Source organism: Lynx rufus, unplaced genomic scaffold, assembly GCF_022079265.1.
Source record: "Lynx rufus isolate CCGP_SWC_20201006 ecotype Redwood Valley unplaced genomic scaffold, mLynRuf1.p SCAF_1, whole genome shotgun sequence".
NCBI lineage: Eukaryota > Metazoa > Chordata > Mammalia > Carnivora > Felidae > Lynx > Lynx rufus.
In genome coordinates this window covers 114593053-114618210 of record NW_025814823.1, presented here as the reverse complement: position 1 = coordinate 114618210, position 25158 = coordinate 114593053, and the positions used below count along the sequence as shown (strand labels likewise).

The 25158-nt window shown below is 39.8% G+C and overlaps 2 protein-coding genes across 2 annotated transcripts in view; both read left to right on the top strand.

Moving 5' to 3' along the window:
- The window catches only part of GFRA3 (GDNF family receptor alpha 3), a 41275-nt gene extending 35916 nt beyond the window's left edge, over positions 1-5359 (top strand). The window contains exon 8 of the mRNA XM_047097715.1: positions 5035-5359. Coding sequence (XP_046953671.1) covers positions 5035-5136 — 102 coding nt within the window. The 3' untranslated portion in view covers positions 5137-5359. The remainder of the gene's footprint in view (positions 1-5034) is intronic.
- Positions 5360-11551: 6192 nt separating this feature from the next.
- CDC23 (cell division cycle 23) overlaps positions 11552-25158 on the top strand; it is an 18893-nt gene continuing 5286 nt past the window's right edge. The window contains exons 1-9 of the mRNA XM_047085257.1: positions 11552-11706; positions 11791-11863; positions 14013-14150; positions 16289-16331; positions 16861-16966; positions 17065-17197; positions 18744-18921; positions 19009-19106; positions 19239-19320. Of these exons, the coding sequence (XP_046941213.1) occupies positions 11552-11706; positions 11791-11863; positions 14013-14150; positions 16289-16331; positions 16861-16966; positions 17065-17197; positions 18744-18921; positions 19009-19106; positions 19239-19320 (1006 nt within the window). The remainder of the gene's footprint in view (positions 11707-11790; positions 11864-14012; positions 14151-16288; positions 16332-16860; positions 16967-17064; positions 17198-18743; positions 18922-19008; positions 19107-19238; positions 19321-25158) is intronic.

The window sequence follows — 25158 nt, the reverse complement described above, 5'->3', positions numbered from 1 at the left end:
TGTGTTGGGGGGAGGGGCAGAGAGAAGGGTAGAGCGAGAATCCCAAACAGGCTCTGCATTGTCAGCACAGAGCCCAACCATACCGAGCTCGATCCCAAGAACCGTGAGATCGTGACCTGAGACGAAATCAAGAGCAGGATGTCTAGCTGACTGAGCCACCCAGGTGCCCAAAGCATTCAAAACATTTTTAAAAACTTTGCAGCCTAAAATGTAGAGAAAAATGTATTATGGAGGGATGGATGTCAGGCAGTTAATAAACACATACGGTTTTCCTCCCTGGATTTTGTTGTGCTTCTGGGATTTGTCGGTGTTTTAAAATGTATCATTTTTTATGACTTCTTTTGTTATTCTAAGTGAATATTCATAGTTAAGAAAATGTAGGGATGCCTGGGTAGCTCAGCCGGTTGAGCATCCACCTTCGGCTTAGGTCATGATCTCATGGTTCAAGCCCCACGTTGAGCTTTGCACTGACAGCCAACTTCGGATTCTGTCTTCCTCTCTCTCTGCCCCTCCCCTGCTCATGGTCTATCTCTCAAAAAAATAAATAAACTTAAAAAAAAATTTTTTTTAATGTAAACCCCACCCCTGTTTGGTAGGGCCTAGCAGTGGGACCCTCTTCCCAACAGGAGAAAAGTCAGCAGTTGCCAGGTTGGATAAGAACAGAGCCACATCCAGAGCACCTTTCTCCCCAGCTGGAAGCAATGAGTGGCCTAGATGTGGGGTCTTGTCCTTGTCCTTGGGAAAGCCTGCCTAATGGGAATGTGCTGTGATCAGGCTCAGTCTGATGCTCCTGCTGAGGGAGCTCCTGCTGGATTATCTCCCTCAGAGATAAAGAGAATGAGCAACACAATGATGTCAGTCCCATCAATACTCCCTCTTCCCTACAGTTCTCAGCAGTGACCTTGGAGGTGAGGCATCCTTAGGGGGACCTTCCTGAGTCATAGGGATAAAGGACACCAGAAGGGGGGTACCCAGGCTGTGAGCCCCTGATGAGCAGGGCTTGTATCAAGGCATCCCATTACATCCTGGGGCTATTACCTTGGGGAAATGGAATTAGACAAGCCTGCCTTTCCATTATGCAAAGAAAGGGCTTTTCAAGTAAATTTCCATTTAAGTATGAGCTTAGATCAGTGAAGGTACAGCCATAATAGCTTAGATGGTCATCACAGCTATTAAAAATACATTTTTTTCCTTTGTGCTCAGGCTGCCTTGTCATATTCATATTGTTCATCCCCAGAAGTCTGTGACTCAACCTTCCCCAAGCTCCTGGGAGCCAGGTTAATGTCCATCTATATTTTCAACTTTTTAATTCTTCAACATACATGATATATGAAATGTATATGCTTGACACAGCCGGTGAGTGTATCCAGAATATTACAAAAAGTAGATCTGGGGATGGAGATGGGCAGTGGGTAGTAAATAAAGCGTTCCACTCATTGGTGGTCATTGCTTACAGTGTTGGGCTCCCCTCTCTCTTTACACCATCTTATGCTGCCCATTCTCTGCTGAGGTCCTCAGACATACAGAGTTCATCTTTTTTTAAAGTTAATTAATTATTTATTTATTTTAGAGAGAGAGCAAGAGTGAGTGGGGGAGGGACGGGGGGGCGGTGGCCAGAAGATCCAAAGCAGACCCTGTGCTGACAGGGTGATAGCAGCATACCTGATGTGGGGCATGAACTCACAAACCCTGAGACCCGAGCCGAAGTCAGACACTCAACTGACTGAGCCACCCAGGCACCCCCCAGAGTTCATATTTAGCTCCAGGCCTTCAAACTGTTGTCTATGCTGCCTGGATACTCTTTTCCCATTCTCTACCGTGCTGACTCTCACTTACTCCAGGTCTCAGTTTGCACCTAATGTTTTCAAGGAAACCACCCAACTCACTCCCACCCCCAGACCAGGGTAGGGCTTTGAATTGGTTTTCTCTGTCTGGGTAACAAACCACCCTCAACCATATATTTGCTCGTGCTTCTGTGATTTTGACTGGGCTCAGTCTTGCCTGGGGTGACCTCTGCAGCTGCCATCAGTTGTTGGGTTGACTAGGTGCTAGCTCTTTCTGGATAGCCTCTCTCATATGTCAGGAGCCTTAGCCAGAATGATGGGAACAGCTAGGACAGGTGGAATGTCTGAGACAGCCAGTAGGCTAACCTCAGGCTTCCTTACATCGTGATTTTCTGGCAGCAAAACAGTGGCAGTGGAAACTACAAGGCCCCTTGAGGCCAAGGCTCAGAAGTCACATAACAGTGTCACTTCCACAGCATTCTATTGGTTAAAGAAAGTCACAAGGCCAGCACAAATTCAAAGGCAGGGAAATAGTGTAACTAATCTCTTGATATAAAGTCACACTGCAAAAGGGCCCATCTCCAGGGATAGTTAGCACACATATAGCTCCCTAAGCTTTTCTTTCACAGCTCTTATCATAACTGATATTAAATAATTCCTTGTATGGGGGTGCCTGGGTGGCTCACTAAGTTAAAAGTCCCAACTCTTGATTTTGGCTGAGGTCACAATCTCACTGACAGCAGGGAGCCTGCTTGGGATTCATTCTGTCTCTCTCTCTCTTTTCTCTCTCTCTCTCTCTCTCTCTCTCTCTCTCCCTCTTCCTCTCACTCTCAATCCCTCTCAAAATAAATAAATAAGCATTAAAAAGCGTGCTAGACAAATTCCATGAATGTGGGGGTTGACTGTCTCATTCATTACTCTCCCAGAGCTTGGCACACAGTGAGAGCTAGGTAGGTTGTTGTAAATGAACACATGGGTGGATGAATGAATGAATGAATGAATGAATGAAGATAAAGTTCTTAGAATTCTAAAGATGCAGCATAAGGCTTTGGAGATAGTCCCAGGTTTGAATCCCAATTCTATCACTTCCTAGCTGTTTGACCTTAGGCAAGTTGCTTAATCTCTCTGAGCCTCAGGTTTTTTTTTTTTTTTCTTTAAAGTAGGGATAAAAAGTAACTCCACCTCACAGTACAATCATAACTATGAGGGCTTCAACTCCACATTCATTCTCCCCCCTTTTCTTTGAGACCCTCTTGACTTTTCTTACTCATTAAGTGAGGGCTGCTAGTTATCTTATTTTAAGAGCCTCACCCGAACTTTAAAGCATTAGAAACTGGATTTTCAGGGCAGAGTACATTCCCCCAAGGTCACCAGGAGTCCATTATATATAGATCCCTGTTCCTACATGACTATTGGTTGTGAACCAGTGGTTCTCAACTAAGGGTGATTTGGATCCCCCTTCCCCAGTTCATATGGCAATGTTTGAGATAGTTTTGGTTGTCACAGCTGGGGGATAGTGGCATGCTACTAGCATCTAGTGGGTGAAATCTAGAGACACTAAACATCTTACAATGCACAGGACAGCCCTCCCCCAGCCCCAGCAAAGAATTGTCTGTCCCATAATGTTGATAGGGTCAAAACTCTGCTGGAACTGACTGTTCTTTCAATCCTCACCGGGTTTAGATGTAATAAATTCTTCTTGGCAGTAGTTAGCCCTCACCCTTCTTTAGCCTCTGGTGTCTGGTGATAGCCATAGTCCTCCTATCCCCGGACCTCACAGCTTTGAGCAACAGCTTTTTCACATAAGCAGTTTGAAGAGAGGGTAGGGAGGAAATGGCTCCATCTGTTGGCCAGAGCCCACATTATAGCAGGGAACACTGGATTTTTCCAGCAGAGGCCTCAGGTATGTCATACTTCACTGTACTACACATCCCAAGGGCAGCTAGAGAATGGTAAGTGGGATAGCAAGTGACTGGATAAAGTTGTCACTGAAGCTGCCTGTGTGACAAGCTTGGGGTTAGGGCATAGCGGATTGTATTTAGGGCCTCATTGTATTTAACAACTTCTTATTCTTCTTGGAGTGCTTTCCTCCTTATTCTTTCTTATTGTATTATATTTTATTTATTTTATTATTTATCATTTTTTTCTCTGACAATAACTCTGTGGTGTAATGGAAATACACGTGAACTTGAGAATCAGAGAGACGTGAGTTCAAATTGCAAGTAATTAAACCTCTCCAGCTATAAAATGGAAAGCAATGATATTGATGGTCAGTAATCAATCACACAGGGCTATTGTGAGAATGAGAAGAAATTACATATAAACTACCCAATAATCATGGGGCGCCTGGGTGGCTCAGTTGGTTAAGTGTCCGACTTCAGCTCAGGTCATGATCTCACAGTTTGTGAGTTCGAGCCCTACATTGGGCTCTGTGCTGACAGCTCAGAGCCTGGACCCTGCTTTGGATTCTGTGTCTCCCTCTCTCTCTCTGCCCCTCCCCCACTCATGCTCTGTCTCTCTGTCTCTCAGAAATAAAATAAATATTAGAAAAATTAAAACAGAAAACAAACAAACAAAAAAACCCTACCCAATAATTAGCTAAAATACATTAAAATCTTTCTCTCCCTCTCTCCTTTTCTTCTTCACTGACAGAGTAAAGTTTCTTCCCAGCAGGGGCATTAAAAACAGTTGTGTGGGGCGCCTAGGTGGCTCAGTTGGTTTAGCCTCTGACTTCAGCTCAGGTTATGATCTCACTGTTCCTGGGTTCAAGCCCTGCATCAGGCTCTATGCTGACAGCTCAGAGCCTGGAGCCTGCTTCAGATTCTGTGTCTTCCTCTCTCCCTGTCCCTCTCCTGCTCATGCTGTCTCTCTCCCTCTCTCTCTAAAATAAACATTAAAAAAGTTAAAAAAAAAAAAGAGGAGGCATCTGACAAGTGAAAATACAATCTCTGACTGTAGTACAGAGATTGAACTCTGGGCTCCTCTCACCTCATCTCCCCTTCAAGGTATCCATCAAATATTATGCCAAGGGGAATAGTCCTTGTTGGAAAGTAGGTGAGGTAATGAGAGACTTAGGTCTCTCACTTTGGATGGAACCTGGTTTCTGGAGGGGGCTCATAGACTTCCAATGGGAGTGGAGCTGTGCATCCCAGCCATAACTTTGACTTAATTCTTCATTACTTTTGCTACCTTTTCATTCACTTACTGTTAAAAAACAAGGAGGTTGTTTTCTCTCCCCTGACTTTTGCAGAGGCAGTCTGAATTCCAGTCTCCAATCAGAAATTATCAGATGCAGAAGGAATCTTGGAAGTCATCTTGCACAACGCTATCATTTTACAAGGGGGAAAACTGAAGCCCAGTGGGGAGAAGGAGTGGGAAAGGGGAGATTTTCTCAGATATGTTTAGATCGAGGTGGATTTCAGCTCTTCTGGATCTCCAATCTGGGCTGTCTCTAGATGACAGCCATCAAAGGGGGAAGAGGTTTGACCTAGCAATGCGGAGTCTGGCTTTCTTTACCTCTGCATGGCTGAATGACTCCTAACCCATGCTGTGTGTCCTCTCATAGAAATGGCAGTGCCTACTAGGTGTACCTATCTCTCATTGCCATTAACAAGTCTCTAAAGTAGGTCTTGTTATCATTTAAAAAAAGAGATAGGTCTACTTCATGGGATTCAATAAGATAACATTTGAAAATGATTTGTAAATGGTAAACCATACACATAAGATGAATTAATAATTTCTTATCATTATGGAATGTAGTCGAAGAATATGAGTTTTAGTTAGACAGAACTTGTTGCCTCACATATGTTGCCTGGGCCTCTATTTCTGCTCTGTAAAATAGGGGTAATGATACCTGCTTCACAGGGTTGTCACAAAGATTGGTGATCAGATATGTAAAGAGACTAGCCAAGTGTTCAAGAATACCTTACATTTGGGGCCCCTGGCTGGCTCAGTCAGTGGATCATGCAACTCTTGATCTCAGGGTTGTGAGTTCAAGTCCCACAATGGGTATAGAGATTACTTAAGAAAAAAAAAACTTAAAAAAAAAAGAATGTTACATTTATATCACATTTATCCAAAACTTATTATGTTAAAAATTGCTCTAAATATATTATGGGGACTATCTCTTTCATTTCTTACCCCAAGTGAATAGCAGAAATTATTGTTATAATCCTTATTTGATGGCATGGAATAAATGATATAATAATAAATGATATTCCCCCAAAAAAGAACTCTTATTACTACCACCATTCTACCTCTGGAGAGAGGAGAAGAAAGGTGAAAAGATGCCTAATGTCAGTTTGGAGATGAAATACCTTTGAATTAGGCTGAGATTGGTGGTGTATAGAGGGGCAAGTTGGTGGAGTTCAGGGTGGGGGGAGTCACACAGGTGTTCCAGGCTCCACATCACTAAAGGTAATGACAGTGGCTTTCATTTTTTTAAACACTTCACAAATAAGATAATTATTTAAATATTTTCCTTTTGAAAAAAGGAACAGTTTTGAGTCTTGGTTAAATGAAAGAATAAGTGTGAGGTAGTTCCTGATGGTCAGATGAACATGAAATGATTTATTATGCACCTGTGCACTGGAAGTCTCCGAGGTGGTTTTTACTATTGTAGTGTTTTATTTTAAGTCATACAAATATTTAAAATGTACCCACAGTGGGTAATTATTAAAGACTCCAAAGCATAGGGGCGCCTGGGTGGCTCAGTTGGTTGAGTATCTGACTCTTGATTTTGGCTCAGGTTATGATCTCGTGGTCGTGGGATGGAGCCCGTTGTCAGCCTCCACATTGAGTATGGAGCTTGCTTGAGATTCTCTCTCTCTGCCCCTTTCCCCTGCTTGATCTCTCTCTCTATAAAATAAAATGTAAAAATATGTAAAATTTTTAAATGTTTATTTATTTTTGAGAGAGAGAGAGAGAGAACGAGCAGGGGAGGTGCAGAGAGAGAGAGGGAGAGAGAGAAAGAATCTCAATCAGGCTCTGTGCTGCCAGCACAAAGCCCGACCTGGGGCTCAAACTCATGAGCCATGAGATCACGACCTGAGCTGAAGTCAGACACTCCACTGACTGAGCCACCCAGGTGCCTCTAAAAATATTTTTAAAAAAGGACTTTGAAGCATAAGCCACCTTGATGCTGAAATACTAGTTAATGGTTATAGGGGCACATAGGTGGCTCAGTTGGTTGAGCATGTAACTCTTGATTTCAGCTCATATCATGATCCCTGGGTTGTGGGATTGAGCCCCATGTCAAGCTCCACACTCAGCAAGGAGCCCGATTAAGATGCTCTCTCTCTCTCTCTCTCTCTCTCTCTCTCTCCCTCTGCCCCTCTCTCCTGTTCATGCTCTCTCTCTAAAATAAAATAAAAAGTAAAAATTTTAAAAATTTAAAAAATTATGGTTATAAAAATTATGATTATAAGATACAGGTCCAACACAGAGACTGGTTATGTATGTTTATCATACATACATATAATGGATTACCATGCAACTTTGAAGAGCATGATGGGGAAAAATATTTATTAACGATGGGGTAATGCTCATAGTGAATTATGTAACAAATGTGGACAATAAGATAGTATGAAGCTATGTACACAGGTGGATTAAAATATTCATAAACCAGTTATTTCTTTTGTATGGGACTTATATGGTAATGTTCTATTTATTCATTCATTTAATAGACTTCATGTTTTTAGTGCAGTTTTTAGGTTTATAGCAAAGTTGAGCAGAAGTTACAGAGATTTCCTGTATGCTCCCTGCCTCATATGTGCAGAGCTTCTCTCTTATCAATATTCCCCACCAGAGTGGTATACAGTTGGTGAACCTACCATGACACATCCTTACCACCCAAAGTCTAGGGTTTACATTAGGATTCACTCTGGGTGTTGTACATGGGTTTAGACAAGTGTATAATGACAAGTATTCAGCCTTACAGTATCATATAGAGTTGTTTCACTGTCCTAAAAATCCTCTGTGTTATGCCTATTCATTCTACTCTCACCCAACCGGTAGAAGCCACTGATTTTTACTGTGGTTATAGTTTTGTCATTTCCAGAATGTCATATAGTTGGAATTATGCAATGTCTAGCCTTTTCAGATTGGCTTCTTTCACTTAGTAAAATGCATTGAAATTTTCTCTGTGTCTTTTCATGGCTTAATAGCTCATTTCTTTTTTTTAAAGTTTATTTTTATTTATTTAAGATAATTTTTTAATGTTTATATATTTTTGAGAGAGAGAGAGAGAACACAAGTGGGGTAGGGGCAGAGAGAGACACACACACAGAATTCGAAGCTCTGAGCTGTCAGCACGGAAGGAAAGTTGATGTGGGGTTTGAAGTCACCAACTGTGAGATCATTATCTGAGCCAAAATCAAGAGTGGGACACTTCATCAACCGAGCCACCAGGCTCCCCAGATACCTCATTTCTTTTTAGTGCTGAATAGCATTCCATTTTTTGGATGTACCAGTTTATTCATCCATTCACCTACCAAAGGACATCTTGATTGTTGTCAAGTTGTGGAAATTTTGAATAAAACTGCTATAAACAAGTTTTTGTGTAATATAAGTTTTCCACTCCCTTGGTTGCATGATTGCTCTGGATTGTATATTACATGTAAAGTTTTGTAAGAAACTGCCATACTGTCTTCCACAGTATTTTTACATTTCACATGCCTAGCAGCAATGAATGAGAATTCTTATTGTTCCACATCCTTGCCAGCATTTGGTGTTGTCAGTGTTCTGGATTTTGGTCATTCTAATATAGGTATGTAGTAGTATATTTATTATTCTTCATGATTATTGTATTCTTCAAGTTTTCTACATTGAAGATATGTTATTTTTGAGAGAGAGAAAGAGTGTAAGCAGGGGAGAGGCAGAGAGTGAGGGAGACACAGAATCTGAGGCAGGCTCCAGGCTCTGAGCTGTCAGCACAGAGCCCAACATGGGGCTCTAAGCCACAAATCGTGAGATCATGATCTGAGCCAAAGTCAGATGCTTAACTGACTGAGCCACCCAGGCGCACCAACCATACATTGTTTTTGTAATAGAAAAAATGCATTATAAAATAGAAAGCTACAAAGTCTATGTCATAGGAAGGATTGGGGAGGAGGGATGGTAGAGGAATAAATATTATATAATATTACATTAAAAAACAATACAAAGTAATGATACAACTAGAATGACTCTGGTTTTAAATATTGTAAAAAAAAAAATTGGGGTGACTGGGTGGCTCAGTTGGTTGAGCGTCTGACTCTTGATTTTGGCCAGGTCATGAGTCATGATCCCAGAGTCTTGGGATGGAGCTCCGAGTTGGGCTCCATGCTGAGCATGGAGCCTACTTGGGATTCTCTCTCTTTCTCTCTCTTTCCTTCTCCCTTTCCCTCCTTCTCCCTCCCTCTGTCCCTCCTCTCCTTCATGCTCTCTCTCTCTCTCTCAAATTGAAAAAAATGCATGACACTTCTATCCAATTTAGCTTTTCATTGGGACAAGAGACTGGTTACACCCAAAATGTGTTGTTTGTGGAGAAGTGCTTGCCAAAGGCATCTTGAAATCTTTTTTCTTTTCTTTTTTTTTTTTTTTTAATGTTTATTCATTTTTGAGGCAGGGGGCAGGGAGAAACCCAGCGAGAAACCTGATGAAACCTGATGCAGGGCTCCATCCTGTGTCTAAAAGATCATCATCCGAGCTGATATCAAGAGGCTGACACTCAACCAACTGAACCACTCAGGTGCCCCCCCCCCAAACTTCTCTGTTTTCTTATTATTTAAAAGCAAGACATAGGGAAATCTGGATGGCTCACTTGGTTCAGCGTCTGAGTCTTGTTTTCAGCTCAGGTCATTATTCCAGGGTCTTGGGATTGAGCCCCGCATTGGAATCTGTGCTGAGTGTGGAACTTGCTTGGGATTCTCTCTCTCTCTCTCTCTCTCGAAAATGAAAACAAAAAATGGGGGCACTTGGGTGGCTCAGTTGGTTAAGTGTCTGACTTCGGCTTGAGTCATGATCTCATGTGCTGACAACTCAGAGCCTGGAGCCTCCTTCGGATTCTGTGTCTCCCTCCTTCTCTCCCTCCCCCACTCATGCTCTGTGTGTCTCTCTCTCTCTCAAAAAAATGAATAAACATTTAAAAATTTAAAATAATATTTAAGAATTAAAAAAATTAAAAACAAGACATAAAAATTATAAAATCAAATACAATTGTAAAAAATGTGATATTTTAAGGGGAAAAGTTAAGAATTCTAAACAAGTCATAAAAGTATTATTTGACTACCTATAAATCCATAAACAATTACATTTCATCCTATAAGTCAGTATATATTCAATTTATATTCAATATATATAACACGGGTATGATATAATGTAATTTTTGTATTTGCTAACAAATCATGCTTTTTTTCTTATTATAAATTCTTTTTATATTCTTATTTATATTTATTTATTTATTATTTATTTACATAATTTATGTTTATATTTTATTTTATTTATATTCTATACATATTTTATATTTATATAAAAGAATTTATATTAAATTCTTTTTCTTATTATAAATTTAAAACAAGTATAAAGTGTGCATCATTTGTGTAACAAGAAAAAAGTAGAATTCTGCCAATATATTGTATATCATGGTGCAATAAAGTTGACTCTATAATACAATTAAAATTTTTTTTTAATGTTTTTATTTTTGAGAGAGAGAGAAAGAGATAGAAAACATGAGCAGGGTAAGGGCAGAAGGAGAGGAACAGAGGATCCCAAGCAGGCTCCGCACTAACAGCAGAGAGCCAAACATGGGGCTCTAACCCAGGAGCAGGGAGATCACCACCCCAAGCCCAACTCTGGCGCTTAACCAACTGAGCCATCGAGGCGCCTCTATAATACAATTTTAAAAATATGTATTAATTTAAAACAACATGCTTTACCTAAAAGTAGTTCTATATAACAGCCAAGGAATGAGAAACGATTCGAAAAATTCTCAAGCTGGTAAAAGTATTTATTAATATGAAAGAGTTAAAAACAAAAAACGTTGAAAATGTCCATGTAATGTTTAAGAACGTTAGGGTTAGATTTGGCTCATAATCTAGACTCCTTCCTTGGAAGAGTGATAGAAACTCCCTGAGGTTTCATTTTACCTGTAAAATTGGGATGATACGAATATCACAGAGCTGTTTTAAAGGTCAAACCAGATTATATCTGTAAAAGTACATAACCTGTTACAGGATAAATCCCCAATAAATGCTAACTATCCTCCCCCCGCCCCCCGCCATGGGATGGAAAATGAGGAAGGAAGGAATCTCCACCTGTGGCCATACATCTTCCTAAGTAAGAAAAAAATCCAGAGGATAGCAGGCATCCTTGCTAGACACATACACCATTTCGTTGTCCAGCGGCACAGAATCTGCTGACAAACTACACTCTGCCTTCCAACCACATTACCCCTAGGATTCAGGGCACTTTCCCTTCTGCGCCCTTTCTTGCTCGTACTCCCAGCCCCAGCTTCCCAATCCACCTATTCCAGTCACTAGCTCTTTGCCCCGCTTTTTTTTTTTCCTCCCTCTATCCCTTCTAGTTCTAAATTTCCCGCCCTAGTAGCTCTTGACCAATCGGGGATGGGATTGTGTCTTCTTTCCCGGCCTTTTGGTGACGTTAAGAGAAGTAACATTTCTGATTGGATTTTCTGGAGAAGAAGGCCACCAATAACTGGCAGGCTTTTTTGGCGCAGACGGACCGCTAGTATTATCGCTGGTGATTGGTTGGAGTGGCGAGTCAGGAAAATGGCTGCGAGTCCCTCTGTAGTCCCTATGGCTGCTCCGGTGATGCCGGTCCTGTCATCGAGCAGCGATTTCTCAAATTTGCGAGAAATAAAGAAGCAGCTACTACTCATCGCGGGCCTTACCCGGGAGCGGGGTCTACTGCACAGTAGTAAATGGTGAGACGTCAGGGTCGGAAGAGACTGGGTTTGGATCCTTGGCCTTTGGGGCTTGTTGGAATTAATTCAGTTTGGGTGTTCCAGGTCCGCGGAGTTGGCCTTCTCGCTCCCTGCCTTGCCTCTGGCCGAGCTGCAGCCGCCGCCGCCTATTACAGAGGTAAGCTCTTCCATCACTGTGAGCGCTCCCCACCAACCCGAAGGGTTATGGTGTATCCCGTCCTGCTTAGCAGGAATGTTTGTATAGAGAATTAAAGCTTTTAAAGAGCTGGATGTTTTCAGCGATTTTTATCTGTGTGGTTTTGTTGATCTTTGTAAAGATTTGGTGGTGCTTTACTTAAGCTGGAGAGAATTAGTAAACAACCCTTGCTTAAGATTTCAGCCTTTTAAGTTTGATAGCCTAGCCTAGACAATGTTCTTAACGATGAGAAGAATCAAAGGTTTTAACAACAATGTAAAACTGGTTTTGGATTGAGATAGCTCTGGGTTCAAATCTCAGCTACACTGGGGACTTTTGGCAACTTTCATCTGTGAAATGCGGATAATAATAGTATCTACCTTAAGTGGATATTGCTAGAATTATATAAGATAGGAATATATTTTATGTTTGATCTACAGAAGGTATTTTTACATAGTCTGTGTGGTTTGAATAATTGTCACAATCCATTTTGTTTCTCCTAAAGATGCCATTTCTTGATTCCCCTCCCCTCCACACACTTTTTTTTAATTTAATTTTTTATTTTTTAAAATTTACATCCAAATTAGTTAGCATATAGTGCTATATATAGCAATGATTTCAAGAGTAGATTCCTTAGTGCCCTTTACCCATTTAGCCCATCCCCCCTCCCACAACCCCTCCAGTAACCCACAGTTTGTTCTCCATATTTATGAGTCTCTTCTGTTTTGTCCCCCTCCCTGTTTTTATATTATTTTTGTTTCCCTTCCCTTATGTTCATCTGTTTTATCTCTTAAAGTCCTCATATGAGTGAAGTCATATGATTTTTGTCTTTCTCTAATTTCACTTAGCATAATGCCCTCCAATTCCATCCACCTAGTGGCAAATGGCAAGATTTCATTCTTTTTGATTGCCGAGTAATACTCCACTGTACATATATACCACATCTTCTTTATCCATTCATCCATCGATAGACATTTGGGCTCTTTCCATACTTTGGCTATTGTTGATCGTGCTGCTATAAACACAGGGGGTGCACGTGTCCATTTGAAACAGCACACCTGTATCCCGTGGATAAATGCCTAGTAGTGCAATTGCTGAGTCGTAGGGTAGTTCTATTTTAGTTTTTTGAGGAACCTCCATATTGTTTTCCAGAGTGGCTGCACCAGCTTGCATTCCCACACACACACTCTTAAAAATAGTGAAGGTTTCTGACGTCAGAAGGTATAATGCATGTGAGAGGAGGTGGGTGAAGAAATAAGGAATTGATGAAGACATGTGAAAAAGGCCACTAGACTCCTAAGTTGAATGGATACATTTAGGATTTATTAATTCAGTGAAGAAAACACTGAACATGTTTTGGTTCCAGTTTTGTTCAAGTAATATTTGGGCCAAGAAGGATGAGGAAAATGTAGCAAATGAAGATTTAGTCGACTTACCCCTAGAATTTGGGAGATTGTATGCTTTATTAACTTAAATGTGCATCATTTCATTTATATACAGAATTAAGACTGTGTTCTATACTTTTTGCAATACTAACATGTCAAAACTTTTTTGAAGTATAAAAAATAAAAGTAATTGCACAGTATGTTGCATTTCTGTACATTTTTGAAAGCCTGGAAAAGGAAGCAAATGTCAGATATTAATGCTAGACATTTTCCATGACTTTTCCACTTTTTCCTCATCAAATGTGTATTATTTGCTCCATTTTACCCATGAAAAAATGAGTTCTCAGAGAAACTAAGTAACTTCCCTACTAATGTCATGAAACCAGGAAATCAAGGAATCAGAATTTGAATCCAGTTCCCTAACACTAAAGCCTATGCAACTTCGCACCTCATTTAAAGAACTAGTACAACTTTCTGAGTGTCTTGGTTCAGTTTTTAAAATTTTTAGTTTTTCCCAACTTTTTAAGTTCAATGACCTTAGTGTGTAATAAGACAAATATACAAAAGTAATTTACATTTCTATGTATATGTAAATATGTATACATATCTACACACACGTATATGCTAGGTTTGGGGGAGGAAGAAAATACTTTTTCTTACATCTTGAAATTAATGAATATGCTTCTTGAATTTGAATTTTTGTTGTCTTGTTCCCAACCACTTATAAAAACTTGTCTCTCTTCTAGGAGGATGCCCAGGATATGGACGCTTATACCCTGGCCAAAGCCTACTTTGATGTTAAAGAGTATGATCGGGCAGCACATTTCCTGCATGGCTGCAATAGCAAAAAAGCCTATTTTCTATACATGTATTCTAGATATCTGGTGAGGGCCATTTTAAGATGTCATCTGCCTTCCATGAGGCATCCATATGTAGAACGAAGGGGGAAAAGTTTAATCTTTTAAATAGTTGAACAGTAGTCTACTTGCTAAATATACTTTATAAATACTTAACAGTAATAAAGAGGATGTCATAAAGTTAAAAAGTGGCAATATAGAAGAAAATATTAAAAATATTTTTTATTACATTTTATTTATTTTTGATAGAGAGACAGCACAAGTGGGGGGGGAGGGGCAGAGAGAGACGGAGACACAGAATCTGAAGCAGGCTCTAGGCTCGAAGCTGTCAGCATAGAGCCCGATGTGGGGCTCAAACTCACAAACCGCGAGATCATGACCTGAGCCAGAGTCGGACGTTCAACCGACTGAGCCACCCAGGCGCCCGGAAAATATTAAAAATATTGATAGGAGTCCATGGCTGGCTCAGTTGGTGGAGCATGTGACTCTTGATCTCAGGGTTGTGAGTTTGAGCCCCACCCACATTGGGTGTAGAGATTACTTAAAAAAATAAAATCCTTAAAAAAATTGATAATATTCATTACTGATAAAATAGGCACTAAGTTCCCTATTTTTATTTTTTTATTTATTAATTCTTTTTTTAATTTTTAAAAAACTTTGGGGCACCTGGGTGGCTCAGTTGCTTAAGCTGCCAACTTCAGCTCAGGTCATGATCTTGAGGCCTGTTGGGTTTGAGCCTCATGTCAGGCTCTCTGCTGACAGCTCGGAGCCTGGAGCCTGCTTCAAATTCTGTGTCTCCCTCTCTCTCTGCTCCTCCCCTGCTTGCATTCTGTCTCTGTCTTTCAAAAATAATAAGCATTAAAAAAATTTTTTTTTTTTAATTTTAAATCTTATTTATTTTTGAGAGAAAGAGCAACAGAGAAAGAGAGAAGCACTGAATCGGAAGCAGGCTCCAGGCTTTGAGCTGTCAGCCCAGAGCCCGACGCAGGGCTCGAACCCACACACTGCCAGTTCATGACCTGAGCCAAAGCTGGATGCTCAACCTACTGTGCTATACAGGCACCCCTTAAATTTTTTAATTTTTAAAAATTTATTTTGAGAGAGAGCATAAGCAGGAGAGGAGCAGAGAGAGGAGAGAGAGAATCCCAATGCAAGCCCAACACGGGGTTCAATATGTGCACAATGATATATGAACAGGGCTATTTATTAAAGTATTTTTTGTAATAGCCATAAAATGTCAATAACCTAAATATTCATTAGTCAAGCAGCACCTGGGTGGCTCAGTCAATTGGGTATCAGACTTCGGCTCAGGTCACGATCTCACCATTCATGATTCGAGCCCCATGTCTGGCTCTGTGCTGATAGCACAGAGCCTGGAGCCTGCTTCAGGTTCTATGTCTGTGTCTTTCTCTGCCCCTCTCCTGCTTGCACTCTGTCTCTCTCTCAAAAATAAATAAACATTAATATATATTCATTAGTCAAGAAATCCATTGTTAATTCTTGCCTGAAGTATTCTTTACTATGATATTGCAAAATAATGATTTTCCACTCCAGTATTCTCTCCACATTTGCTACTAGCCACTTGGCATTCTACTCTATGCAAGAGTTTTCCCTCACCATCCCCATTTATTTACCATCAGTATGAATTCAAGGATTCTTATATTTGTAATTGTTTGTAATTTATTACTGTACTTATAAATTATGTCAGTGCTCAAATTATTCCAGATTTGGACAGTGGGAGCCCCTGAATTATTGTTTAAAAGTAGTGACCAGTAGTAGTTGACATTTTGGTTGGACTTGGACCCTTTAGCTAGAATCAGACTCCTAGTTTTATTTTTATTTTATTTTGTTTTGTTTTGTTTTATTTTATTTTAATTTATTTTATTTTAATTTTTTTAATGTTTTTATTTATTTTTGAGAGACAGAGAATGAGCAGGGGAAAAACAGAGAGAGAGGGAGACACAGAATCTGAAGCAGGCTCCAGGCTCTGAGCTGTCAGCACAGAGCCCAACACAGGGCCCGAACCCACAAACGGCAAGATCTTGACCTGAGCCGAAGTCAGTTGCTTAACTGACTGAGCCACCCAGGCGCCACCAGACTGCTAGTTTTAGAATGAGTTTCAAAATAAAGTGAGAAAAGACCAATTTGTTGATTTTCTCTTACAGTCTGGAGAAAAGAAGAAGGATGATGAAACAGTTGATAGTCTAGGTATGGATCTCTTTGTCTTACCTTTTGGATGAAAGCAGGGGTTGCATAATAAATGCCTATATGAGCCAGGCAGGTAATATAAAGGTGTGAAGTAGACTTAGGAGGACTGTTGCAAATTGGGGAGCACAACTTGGTAACTTGTAACCTGCTTGTTACCCAGCCCTGCTGACAGCTCCCTTGAGGAAATGTGGGCCTAGTGTAGTCAAGGCTTTCTTCCCTTGGCCCTACCTCATTCTTTGGGAACTGAAACTGGAAATTCAGCTTTTTAGTTGAGACTTCTGCTTTTTAAACACTGATTATTATTTTAAAGTTTTAAAAACCTTTGTGGGCCTAGCAAAATATGACTGTAGACCAGTTATCAGTGGTAATTTCTGGAATAAAGTGGATTGTGTAAGGTATTGTTGGCCACTTCTGAGTATTTGCTGGAAGTTCCAGGTGTAACTTTGGTTGATGTCAAGGGGAATGTCTAGGTCCGTGAAATGAAGATTGGCAGTCTTTCCTTAGATCTGAGATTTGGTTCCTTTCCTAGGTCCCCTGGAGAAAGGACAAGTTAAAAATGAGGCACTTAGAGAATTGAGAGTGGAACTTAGCAAAAAACACCAGGCTCGGGAACTTGATGGATTTGGCCTTTATCTGTAAGTGGTAGAGTAATTTCAATCCTTCTATAACATTTTCTCCAGAGTGGGAGGGATGTGTTATGGAACATTAACTTCTGTGATTGTCTCTTTCCTAGATATGGTGTGGTGCTTCGAAAACTGGACCTGGTGAAAGAGGCTATTGATGTGTTTGTGGAGGCTACTCATGTTTTGCCTTTGCACTGGGGAGCCTGGCTAGAACTCTGTAATTTAATTACGGACAAAGAGATGGTAAATTGAGAGGAGCTATGTGAAAGACCCTCCGCTCCAAGTCTTAATGTAATTCTGTAATGGGCTGGGAAGAGAGAGGTTTGCTAAACCTTTGTAGTTACATCTTTGCTTCTTTAGTCTCTTTCATTGCTGGAATTTCGGTCTTTGTTTGAAAGACTCATGTCTGGCTCTTGTTTGGTGGTTGCTGTTGGATATGTGTCTAGTTATGTTAGAATATCTTTTCATTATTTCATGATTCACATTCACATTTTAATGTGACTTGCTTTATAGACTAAATGCTATTATACTTTTTTTTCCTCATTCCAAAGATGCCATAGGAAAGGTTTCTCTGATATCAAGGATTGTATTAAAAACATTTTTAAGGTCTCCGCTGAGCTGTCCTAGGACTTTGTAGAGATTTAGAAATTTGTTATTTAATGAATTAAAGTATATGAAATTGCTTTATAAACTGCAATCATTTTATTAATTGTTATTATAGGACATTGTCTATAGAGTTTATTTTGCCATTCTGCAGTAGTTAACGGAATTGATAATACACTTGCTTTTGTTGGCTCTAAAGAACTGAAGGCTGGTCGACTTCCCCCAATAATGATACGTGCTACTAAATCTGGGTCTGAAGTCTTATCTTGACTTACTCCTATTTATTATCTCTAACTGCCTAATAGACTTTCATTAAAAGTTTGTTTTTTCTCTGAACTCAAAATATGCAAAACCAAGTTTCTGATCTTGCCTACCAAATTCTTTCTTCCTCCCAGCTTGATAGACTCCCTTGATACCATCACTATTTCTCAAGATACCCAGTCTTGATGCCTCATCACTAGATTTGTTCTTCTCTTTCTCTTGTCTCCTTTTATCTAGTCAGTCACCAGACATTGCCATGGTCTCCTTCTTGCATGCATCTCTTTTGGTTTTCTTTGCCATCTTGGTTTTCATCTCAGATTTGGATTACTTATAAGTAATAGTTACTTTTCTACCTAGTTTTTCCATTTGTACACTCCCATTCCTATGCTATCGTGCATACTGTTTTCACACTTACTCTTAAAATACCCATGTCATTGTGTCGTTCTCTTGCCAAAAATTTCAGTGGTTTCCTATTGGATCCCACTTCCTGTTTTGCCATAGGACCTGCCCTATCCATTCAGTCTTATTTTTTTCACTATTTTTGAACACATAGCCTCCTCTCAAACTAAGCTAGTTTCCTCATCCTATTCACTCACACTCAGGATTGTTTTGCCTCTATTGATGTTGTTGCCCTGCCTAGAGTGTTTTTTTCTTCTTTCTCTCTCTTTTTTTCTTTTCAAGTTCTACCTATCCTATAAGACTCACCTGAAATACTAGGCTTTTCCTTGAAGTCTTCCTTAATTTGGTCATTCCTCCCTATTGTGCTTGTAAGTCCTGTTCACTTAATTGAACTGCCCTCTGTTTGTTATGTGCTCTCCTAAAGTTTTGGTGATAAATTTCTTTAGACAAAAAGACAGTTCCTTGATGTTCATTTGAGAGAGAGGTCAAAGTATATTAAGTGTGTCCCTCTCTCTCCTGCTGGCAGCTGAAGTTCCTGTCTTTGCCAGACACCTGGATGAAAGAGTTTTTTCTGGCTCATATATACACAGAGTTGCAGTTGATAGAGGAGGCCCTGCAAAAGTATCAGAATCTCATTGATGTGGGCTTCTCTAAGAGCTCATATATTGTTTCCCAAATTGCAGTTGCCTATCACAATATCAGAGGTGAGTGAATAAGGACAATGAAATACCATCAAATCCTGAATGTAGCACTATGTTGTTTTCTAAACTTTCTTACCTTTTTTCCTGCAGATATTGACAAAGCCCTCTCTATTTTTAATGAACTAAGGAAACAAGACCCATACAGGATTGAAAATATGGACACATTCTCCAACCTTCTTTATGTCAGGGTGAGCTGCTTCCTTTGCTTAGAATTGATCAAGCTCTTTTGTGCTTTAATCTCTTGGGTTGGATTGTCACAAGTTGCATTAGCTAGGGGGTTCCTTAACTCATGCTTAGATTGTCTTTCCGTTTTCTTCTAGAGCATGAAATCAGAGTTGAGTTACCTGGCTCACAACCTCTGTGAGATTGATAAATACCGTGTGGAAACATGCTGTGTAATTGGTAAGAGTCACTACTTTTTTTCTTTTAAGATTTATTTTTACTGTAAGTAATACAGATGTAAAAAATAACAATTAAAAGTGTCAAAGAGGGGTGCCTGGGTAGCTCGGTTGGTCAAGCATCCGACTATGGCTCAGGTCATGAGCTTCCAGTTTGTGGGTTTGAGCCCCAAATCGGGCACTCTGCTGTCAGCACAGAGCCCACTTCGGATCCTCTATCTCCCTCTCTCTCTGCCCCTCCTCCGCTTGCACTCTCTCTCTCTGAAAAATAAATAAACATTTAAAAGTGTCAAAGATAACAAAATATATACTATAGAATGTAAAAGCACAGTGTAATCCCACCCCCTAGATTATTTGGTGAGCATGACTCCAGAATGTTTTTCTATGTGAATACATGTGAATGCTAAAAATGTGTGTGTGGGTGCATGCGTATGTATAACTTGCTTGCAAAAACTGTATCATTATACACACTGCTCTGTAACTTTTCCTTTTTAAAAATATTAACAAAAAAAAAAAAAAAAAAAGCGGGGCGCCTGGGTGGCTCAGTCGGTTAAGCGTCCGACTTCAACTCAGGTCACGATCTTGCGGTCTGTGAGTTCGAGCCCCGCATCGGGCTCTGGGCTGATGGCTCAGAGCCTGGAGCCTGCTTCGGATTCTGTGTCTCCCTCTCTCTGACCCTCCCCCATTCATGCTCTGTCTCTCTCTGTCTCAAAAATAAATAAACGTTAAAAAATTAAAAAAAAAAAAATAAATAAAATAAAAATATTAACAGTAAGCTTTCTCATTTTTTTATTTAGTACATGAAGATTTATATTACTTTTGATGGCTATTCAGTATTTTATTTCATAGATGTACCATTTTTATTTTTATTTAACCATTTTCTATTGTATAAGTTGTGGCCACTATTTATTAATATAAAAATAGTTTCAGGAAACATCTTTGTATGTGTACATTTATTTTTTCATGTTTATTCAACTATCATCCATGTGATCCATTCCTAGCAGTGAAGGTTGGATCAAAAGTGTGTATATTTTAACCTTAATATTACTAAAAAGCTTATAAGAATTTCCAATCCTAGGGGCATCTATGTGGCTTAGTCGGTTAAGCATCTGACTCTTGATTTTGGCTCAGGTCATGATCTCACAGTTGTAAGACTGAGCCCTGCGTTGGGCTCTCACTGAGTGTGGAGGCTGCTTAAAGTTCTCTCTCTCCTCTGACCGTCTCACCTGCTCATGCTCTCTCTCTCTCTCTCTAAAGTAAAACTGAAAAAAAAAAAAAAAAGAATTTCCAATCCTATGAAAACAAATCAGAAAACCTCTTTCTTCATATAGGGGTATTTCAGTCTTTGTACTTTTGACATTTTGGGCTGATAATTTTTTTGTGTGTGTTGGGGGCCGTCCTGTACATTGAGGGTGTTAGCAGTATCGCTAGCCTCTACCCACTAGATGGCAATAACCCTCTTCCCCCAATAGTGACAACCAAAAATGTTTGCAGATATTGCCAACTCTTGGGGTCATAATCATCTGTGGTTGAGAATCATCCGTGGTTGAGAACCATGCCCTATGTACTCCACCACACTTATTGTGACCTTATCATCAATTGACATAAACATATCAGTGGCCACATTTGGATAAAAGTAAGCTTGGTTGTTTGTGACAGAAAGCCCAGGTTCCCTGGAAATGAAAGGGAAATCCCCCTTCCTGGGTGTTTGGTGACCTGGCGTTGAGATCGTACATTCATATTTTTCTAGGTCAGGAAGTTGTTAGTAAACTGATAGAATTTCTATCCATTAATTTAATATTATTAGCCCTTGAGTAAGTTGTAGTTCAGTGTGGGAAATAAGCGTTAAAAAATATAATAGGTCCTAGGGTGCTTGGGTGGCTTGGTTGGTTGAGTATCCAACTTCAGGTCAGGTCATGATTTCATGGTTTATGAGTTCGAGCTCCACATCTGGCTCACTGCTGTCAGTGCAGAGCCCCCTTTGGATACCCTGTCTCCCTCTCTTTCTGCCCCTCCCCTGCTTGTGCTCTTTCTTGCTCAAAAATAAATAAAATATTAAAAAAAATGTAATAGGTCCTGGGGTGCCTGGGGGGCTCAGTCATTTGAGCTTCTGACTCTGGATTTTAGCTCAGGTCATGATCTCACAGTTTGTGAGATTGAGCCCCATGTGAGGCTCTGTGCTGACAGTACAGAACCCGCTTGGGATCTTCTCGCTTCCTCCCTCTCTTGAATGCCCCTCCTCCGCTCATGCATGTGCTGGCTCTCTCTCCCCCTACCCAAACAAATAAACATTTAAAAAAATATAATAGGTTCTTTTTTTTTTAATTTTTTTTTTTAATGTTTATTTTTGAGACAGAGGGAAACAGAGTGCAAGTCGGGGAGGGGCAGAGAGAGAGGGAGACACAGAATCTGAAACAGGCTCCAGGACTCTGAGCTGTCAGCACAGAGCCCAATGCGGGGCTCGAACCCACGAACCGTGAGATCATGACCTGAGCCGAAGTCAGACGCTTAACCGACTGAGCCACCCAGGCGCCCCAAGATGTAATAGGTTCTATTGGAACATAGGTGAGAATAAGAATAAATGATCTTTTCAATATCAGAACATTATAAAGAAAATATAAAGTCCATTAGGGTGAGGGCATAATCCCATTTTATTCAGAAAACATCTTTTGAACCTCTTTTTTTTTTTTTTTTTAAGTTTATGTATTTATTTTGAGGGAGAGAGAGAGCAAAAGCTGGGGAGGGGCAAAGAGAAGGAGAGGCAGAATCCCAAGCAGGCTCCATACCATCAGCACAGAGCCAGTGCAGGGGTCAAACTCAAAAACCCTGAGATCATGACCTGAACCAAGATCAAGAGTTGGATGCTTAACCAACTGTGCCAACCAGCTGCCTCATCTTTTGAGCATCTTCTGAGTACCAGACCCTGTGCTTTCTTTTGCAGTACCTACCCTTATTGCCCATTGAGGAAGACTAGTAAAAAAAAATAACTATAATGCAGTGGGTTGAGTGTTAATGATTGAGGTAAACCTAAGATGCTAAGAGAGTACATAAGTATCTAATCTAGCCTGTGATTATTAGGGAAGTCTTCCTGAGATGGTGGTGCTTGAAGGCTGGGCAGAAGTAAAACAGTTCAGTAAGAGAGTAAAAGGATTGACTTCGGAAGGGCATTCCCTGTATAGCACCAAAGTATGAAACAGGCATTCTGCCTGAAGTAGCTCAGCATCTGGAAGCATGGTGTGGGAATGTTCAAAAAGGGGCCCTATCTTGAAGAGGCTTTTATGCCTTGCTGAACATTAGGATTTTATTATGAAGGCAGTAGGAGTCTTCTGAAGGAATGTATACCAGAATGATGAATGTTCTCAGATTTTCAGATTTTTGGAATAATCCAGTCTAGGGATGATGAGAGCCTACACTGAAGTATTGGCAGCAGGGATGGAGAGAGGCTGTTGGACTTAAAAGGTATTTAAGAAGTAGAACAAATAGGGGGCACCTGGGTGGCTCAGTTGGTTAAGTATCCGACTTCGGCTCAGGTAATAATCTCATGGTTTGTGAGTTCAAGCCCCACATCAGGCTCTGTGTTCACAGCTCAGAGCCTGGATCCTGTTTCAGATTCTGTGTCTCCTTCTCTCTCTGCCCCTCCCCCACTCACACTCTGTCTCTGTCTCTCAAAAATAAATAAATGTTGAAAAAAAAAAAGAAGTAGAACAAATAGGAATTGGTGACTGGGCAACCAGTTGGATAACAGTGCTCTATACATGAAGAAAGGAAATAGAGGTGGGGGAGAGAAGGAATGAATAATCCTTTTTTAAACCTCCACACTTAATGCCAGTTAAAATCAAAAGAGACTTACATATGAAGAGCAATGATTTAGGAGTTTCTTGTTTGTTTGTTTTGATTTTATAGTAGCTTTTATTATTTTTTATTTAATTTTTTTAAATTTTTTAATTTTTAAGTTTACATCTAAGTTAGTTAACATATAGTGCTATAATGATTTCAGGAGTAGATTCCAGTGATTCATCCTCTATGTGTAACATCCAGTGCTTTTCCCAACAAGTGTCTTCCTTAATGCCCCTTACCCATTTAGCCTACCCCCTGCCCCCCACAACCCCTCCGGCAACCCTCAGTTTGTTCTCTATACTTAAAAGTCTCTTATGCTTTGTCCCCTCCCTGTTTTCATATTCTTTTTGCTTCCTTTCTCTTGTGATCCTCTGTTTTGTAACTTAAATTCCACATATGAGTGAAGTCTTATATTTATCTTTCTCTGACTAATTTTGCTTAGCATAATACCCTCTAGTTCCATCCACGTTGCAAATGCCAAGATTTCATTCTTTTTGACTGCCGAGTAATACTCCATTGTATTTATATACCACATCTTCTTTGTCCATTCATTCGTCAATGGACATTTGGACTCTTTCCATACTTTGGCTATTGTTGATAGTGCTGCTATTAACTTTGGGGCACATGTGCCCCTTTGAAATAGCACACTGTGTCCCTTGGATAAATACCTAGTAGTGCAATTGCTGGGTTGTAGGGTAATTCTATTTTTAACCTTTTGAGGAAACTCCATACTGTTTTCCAGAGTGCCTGCACCAGTTTGCATTTACAAGAGTTACTTGTTTTTTTAATAATCATTTGAGGTGAACTCCTTAATGAACTGTTTTTTTTTTTTTTTTCCCTCAGTATATGTGTTAAATGCCCAGCACAGTGCCTGACATACGGTCAATAAATGTTTGTTGAATTCAGCCTACCTACTTAAAGAATGAAAAATAAGGAATATTAGTTTATGATAAAAAAAATATCCTTCAGCTTTCATATTATAGCCAATTCAGAGGCTATAAAGTAAAAAGTAGATAAAAGGGTAGAGAGAAAAAAAAACCTGAGGACCTGAGAGAAAATGAACGCTCTTATGAATAGAATGGTCGCAAGGATCTCCTGTTGGTTTAGTCCTTGCATCTGCTTTGATGTTTCGATGTGAATTGTTTCCTTCTTTGTCTTTTCTGGAGTCCCAATGTCTGACAGGCAGCATTTTATGTACTATGTGAAACAGCTTATACTACAATATAGCATAGTTAAGTTTGGACTCTGGAACCAGACTACCCAAGTTTAAATCTCGGTTCTACTACTAACTAGTTGTGTGACTTTGGGCCTAACCTGTCTCTGCTATAGTTTTCTCATTCACAAAGCAATAATAATGGATTCTTCTCTCATGTAATTGTCATGAAGATTAAATAAATTAATGCCTACAAAGCACTTACAGCAATGTAGTTGCCCAGCACACTTGTAATCATTAGTATATTTTAGCTGCTCTAAATGAGATTTAAAAAATCTCATGTACTTGATCTTTGCTCAAAACTTGGCCAGTTCTGACTTCCTTAATATCTCTATCATTCTCACTCCTTTAGAAGCTAGGGCATATATAGGGCTATACCCTTCTTCCTGGGTGAGGATCAGTATTTTGGCCTAGAAATGTACTATGCTGATGTATATAGCTCTAATCTTCCCTTTCCCTACTCTCTCACTTATGACTATTTATTTTTTTTAATATTATAAACATTCTTCTTCATAGCTACATTACAAACAGGATTTGTGGGGATTTAAAATTATTATTGAAGTATAATGTTATATTAGTTCCAGGTGTATAACATAGAGATTCTACAATTCTGTGTATCATTGAATGCTCACCATGATAAGCTAGTCATGATACAAAGTTATTACAGATTTATTGACTGTATTCCCTATGCTGTACTTTGCATTCTGTGACTTACTTATTTTCTAACTGGAAATGTGCACCTCTTAATCCCCTCTATCTATTCATTCATCTTTTTAAAAAAATAATTTATTC